Source organism: Dryobates pubescens (genome assembly GCF_014839835.1).
Source record: "Dryobates pubescens isolate bDryPub1 chromosome 38 unlocalized genomic scaffold, bDryPub1.pri SUPER_38_unloc_1, whole genome shotgun sequence".
NCBI classification, from domain to species: domain Eukaryota; kingdom Metazoa; phylum Chordata; class Aves; order Piciformes; family Picidae; genus Dryobates; species Dryobates pubescens.
In genome coordinates, this window is record NW_026530684.1 from 82773 (window position 1) to 88004 (window position 5232).

Below are 5232 nucleotides of genomic sequence, written 5' to 3' on the forward strand. Positions count from 1 at the left end.
CCTGGTGTAGGACTGGGCTGAACTGGGCTTGATTGTGCCAGTTTAGGCATGACTGGACTGGGCTAGAATGAGTTAGGCTGGGCCACATCGGACTGGGCTGGGCTAAAATGTGTTTTGCTGGGCTTGACTGTGCTGCTTTAGGCTTGATTGGACTGGGCTAGAATGGGTTGGGCTGGACTGAACTGCGTTGTACCGGTCTTGACGGCTGGTTTGGGCTTGACTGTGCTGGTTTAGGCTTGATTGGACCACGCTAGAATGGGTTGGGCTGGGCTAAACTGGTCTGAACTGGGGTGTACCGGGCTAAATCAGACTGGCCCAGGCATGTCTGGGCTTCATTAGACTGGACAAGGCTGGACTGTATTGGTCTTGGTTGGGTTGGACTGGACTGAACTGAACTGGGCTAGACTGGGATCCTTCAGGCCAGGTCGGTGTGGGCTGCATTGGGCTGGGTGGCTTGGTCTGGACAGCTCTAGGCTGAGCTTGGCTAAACTGGACTGGCTCACCCTGTACTGGGCTGCGCTGGGATGCCCCTGGTGGGTGCTGTGGAGCTACCAGGCTGCTGCTGCCCCACAGCCGGGGGGAGCTTGGCATCAGCGTGGGGAGCTCGGTCGTGGCCAGGACCCATGGAGGAGTCAGATGAGGATGAGGAGGACAATGAAGAGTTCCTGGAGCGGCTGATGGCTCGCACGGGGCAGGAGGTGCCCCAGCAAGAGCTGGAGGACCACTACGCCGTGCTGGAGGAGCTGGGCAGCGGCACCTACGGGCGAGTGGTGCTGACGGAGCCCCGCGATGGGGGTGAGGGGTGCCGGGGGGTGTGTGTGAAGGAGTGGTGGGCAGGGGGTTCCCTGCTCCCCAGATGATGTCCGCGGCCCCACCGCGACCCACCCGAGCCGACCCCCAGCTCTTCCCAAACCACCTCCCCCCGCCCCATGCCACCTCCCAGCTCTACCCAAACCACCTCCCCCCGCCCCATGCCACCTCCCAGCTCTACCCAAACCACCTCCCCCCGCCCCATGCCACCTCCCAGCTCTACCCAAACCACCTCCCCCCGCCCCACGCCACCTCCCAGCTCTACCCAAACCACCTCCCCCTGCCCCACGCCACCTCCCAGCTCTAGCCAAACCACCTCCCCCCACCCCTTCCCAAACCACCTCCCCATCCCCCCATGCCACCTCCCGGCTCGCCCCAAAGCACGCCGGGGGTGCCCAGAGGGACTGAGCCAGGGCCGACCCCCTCTGGGACTCTCCCCCCGCGGCCAGGCTCAGCGGTGGTCCTGAAGCTGCTGCTGAAGGAGAAGACTTCTCGGCAAGGGTTCCTGCGGGAGTACTGCATCGGGCGCTGCCTGGCTGGGCACGGTGCCTGCCTGCGGGCACTGCCCCTTGCCTTCGAGACCGCCACACACTTCGCCTTTGCGCAGGAGCTGGCACCCGCCGGGGACCTCTGTGCCCTGCTCAGCCCCGGGGTGCGTGAGGGATCCCTGTGCCCTCCCAGGGACCTCTGTTCCCTGCTCGACACAAGGGTGGGTGAGGGACCTCTGTGCCCTGCTCGTCCCAGGGCTGTATAGATGGCCCTGGGATGATGGGAGAGCCTATGGGCACCAGGAGGAGAGGGAAGGTAAGGGGGGAGGTACCAGGGCAGCTTTGGAGTAGGTGCCATGGATGGGAGGAGACCCCCTGGCAGTGGTGCCATGGATAGAAGGAAACCCTTGGCAGTGGTGCCATAGATAGAAGGAGACCCTTGGCAGTGGGTGCAGAGGTGACATGGATAGGGAGAGACTCCCTGGCAGTGGTGCCAGGGATGGCAGCAGACCCCTGGCAGTGCAGGAGGTGTCCACAGGCTGCCATGGGGCCCAGCACAGCTCATTGGTGCCAGGCAGGGCTCTGGGCAAGCTGTGCCAAGGGTGACTGTGCCACCCTTGCCCACAGGAGGGGCTGGCAGAGGAGCTGGTGAAACGCTGTGCCCAGCAGCTGGCACAGGCCCTGGACTTCATGCACAGCCACGGCCTGGTGCACCGTGATGTGAAGCTGGACAACGTCCTCCTCTTCGACCCCCAGTGCCAGAGGGTGAAGCTGGGTGACTTTGGGCTGACCAGGGTGCAGGGCTCGCCTGTGGGGGCCATGTCTGGCACCCTGCCCTATGCCCCCCCCGAGCTCTGCCAGCTGCAGGGCTCTGAGATGCTGGAGCTGGACTCCAGCCTGGACGTCTGGGCCTTCGCTGTCCTCCTCTTCTGCCTCTGCACAGGTTGCTTCCCCTGGGCCCTGGCTGCCAGCTCTGACCCCCAGTTCCAGGACTTCAGCGCCTGGCAGGAGGGGGTGGAGGGGCAGGGGGTGCCAGTAGCCTGGCAGAGCTTCAGCTCTGGGGCGCTGGAGATGTTCCAGCGCCTGCTGCAGCTGGACCCTGACCGGCGCAGCCCTGCCATGGAGGTGCAGAAGTACCTGGCCCTGCCCTGGCTGGCAACTGCCAGTGCCACAGAGGTGCCACCCAGCAGCCCCCAGTCCCCCCTGAGCGGTGGCATCAGGGAGAGCCCAGGGGGCAGCGGGGGCATGGGTGGGGCAGATGGGGTCCTCATGCCCCCTGCCAGTGCCCTGGCCCCCTGCTGGTAGCCAGCAGCTTCTCCCCTCCCCAGCCTGGGCGTGGTGTCCCCAGGGGTGGCCCATGACGGTTTGGGGTCCCTGTCCCATGCCTGAAGCCTACAAACAGGGGTAGGAGAAGCAATGCCTTGGGCAGCAGCTGGAGACCCCAAACCCTGCAGCTGGAGACCCCAGACCCTACAGCTGGAGACCCCAAGCCCTGCAGCTGGAGACTCCAAGGTCAGAAGCTGGAGACCCCAGATCCTGTAGCTGGAGACCCCAAGCCCTGTAGCTGGAGACCCTAAGCCCTACAGCTGGAGACCCCAAGCCCTGCAGCTGGAGTCCTCAAACCCTGCAGATGTAGACTGCAAACCTTGCAGCTGCAGACCCCGGCCCCTTGCCAGCTGCTGTCCCTTGCTGCTGGTGACATTGTTCCATCCAAGCCACCCTTGAGATGCTCCAAGGCAGCCCAGAGCAGAGGCAGCCTGGGGAGTTCTCTGGGGTAGGGGCAGAGCCTCAGGTGGGCTCAAGAGGTCCCTTCCAGCCTGAACCGTGCTGGGGTTACAGGACAAAGAGAAGCAGGAGGGGAGCAGTGATCGAGGCAGGAACCCTGCGAGGGCTGCTGCAAGACCTTGGAGGAGGCAGAGGTTGAAGCTGCTCAGCAGAGGCACCCAGGAGCTCCTCTGTCCTCCAGCTCCTTCCTGCACCTCAGGGGTGAGAAGGTTAATGAGGGAAGCTGCTCCACAGCCTTCCAGGAGACTAACTGCTGTAATTAAGGAGAGAAGCTCCCTGGAGGTTAAGGAGCTGTGGTGTGAAGCCCTCAGGGCTTGCAGCTCTGCTCTGCTGAGACCCCACCGGGAGCACTGCCTCCAGCTCTGCAGCCCTCAGCACAAGGACCTGGAGCTGCTGGAGAGGATCCAGAGGAGGCCATGAGGATGATCCTAGGCCTGCAGCACCTCTGCTGTGGGGAAGGGGGCTGGGAGGAGCTGCCAGGTGCATCTCTAAGACTGGAGTCAGGACCTGCCAAAGCTGTGGGCAGGCTGTGGGCAGTGATGGGCAGGGTGGGAGGGGGCACCAGGGAGGTGGCTGTGGGCTGGTTGGTAGCACAGGAGAGTGAAGAGACAGAAGGGGGGCAGCAAACTTGGGGGGGGGGAGGGCCTCTGGGTGGGCAGGAGAAGACCCACAGCAAAACTGGCTCCAGTGCTCCACCTCTAGCAGGGCAGGGACTGGGCAGGCTTTGGAGGGGAGGCTGTGGGGTGAGGTCATGGTCTGGAGGCTGCACAAACACCTGCCCAGGGCTCAGGCAGCCGTCTGCTCCCTGATGGCTCTCCCACAGGAGCTGCTGGCAGCAGGGAGGGCAGCAGCAGTGTCCCAGCAGCCTTGGCACCCAACCTCAGTGACACCCTGTGCTTGGGGAGGGCTTTGCTGGGAGGCAGCATCCTGGGGCTGTCCTGAAGCCCTCTGAGCATCCCACAGCTCTGCTGTGGGACCTGGAGCTTCTGGAGCCTCTTGTTGGGATCTATCCCCAGACCCTCTGCACATCCATCCCTGGGCAACTTCAGCAGATCCACCCCCTGCACCACCACCAGGGGAGAGGGAAAGTAGCTGTTTGCAGTGCCCCGATGAGGACTTGTGCCGACGCAGGCTCAGAAAGCTGAAACCACTGAAGGGTTTAATGGATGAGAGCAAAGCTCAGCTGTGTGCTGAAGCTGCAAATCTTACCCAGAAGGCTGTCCCCAGCTCGGGGTGATAAAAAGAACAGGAGTGTAGCCACTCAGCTGTCTCTGTCTTTCCTTCCATGATGCCACGTGGGAGTGGGCGAGGATGCAGTAGAGGAGCAGTGAGGGAGGGGTGGGGGCAGCCTCCCACAAAGGCTGCTTGCAGACCTGAGTGCTTGAAATGCCTGAACGTTCTTGGAGGGGAGGGAAAGCCCTGGGGAAGTGTGAGTGTGAGGTGTTCCAGCAGAGGAGAAGCTGTGCTGTTTAACGAGAGATTGCAGAAGGGCAGCGATTTGTGTGCAGCAAGGCTGTGACAGGACACCCCAGATCTCCTCTGTTATCTGGAAAGGCTTCCAGAAGAGAAAAGCACAGCCTGAGCAGAGCCACGGGGGGGTTGAACCAGAGCCAGAAACATCAGCTCTCTCTCAATTAAAACAGTGGATTGACTCTTGTGTGTCTTTGTGGTGTATTGTTTTGTCTTTGAACGGAACAAGCTCTGAAGGGAGCCCAGTGAGGCTGCTCCCCAGGCACAGGGGCAGGAGCTGCCCCGGACCTGCTGAGTGTTGGGGGTCCGCTGTCATCTAAAGTGGGCCTGGGGTATGAAAGGGGAATTTGGGGGCATCTGAAGGGTTCTGAGGGCCTCTGGAGGGTTTCCTGGGGGCTCCTGCAGGTTCTCTGGAGGGTCCTGAAGGCGTTTGGGGGTGTGTGTGTTTGTGTGTGCTGTGAGGGTCAGGGGTCTCTGTGGGGTTCCAGGTTTTGGGGTCCTGCAGGATTTGAGGAGGTCTCATTCTGGTTTTTGGTGTAGCTGCAGCCCCGGGACCCCCCAGCCACATCTCCCCCTGCATCCAAAGGTGAGCTGGGAGCACCTCAAGAGCTTTAGAGGGTTACAAAGGGGGTCTGCGGACATGTAAACAGGTCTGGGGGTACCCAGCTGGTTCTGCCTC

General features: G+C 62.5%; 1 protein-coding gene across 1 annotated transcript; it reads left to right on the plus strand.

Annotated features, from left to right (window-relative positions):
• The first annotated feature begins 601 nt into the window (after window positions 1-601).
• Window positions 602-2607, plus strand: LOC104297605 (uncharacterized serine/threonine-protein kinase SBK3). The gene is made up of 3 exons (XM_009897549.2): window positions 602-795; window positions 1260-1462; window positions 1926-2607. Exons 1-3 carry the CDS (start codon window positions 624-626, stop codon window positions 2601-2603), a joined length of 1053 nt encoding a protein of 350 aa, XP_009895851.2. The 5' UTR covers window positions 602-623; the 3' UTR covers window positions 2604-2607.
• Window positions 2608-5232: the final 2625 nt, after the last annotated feature.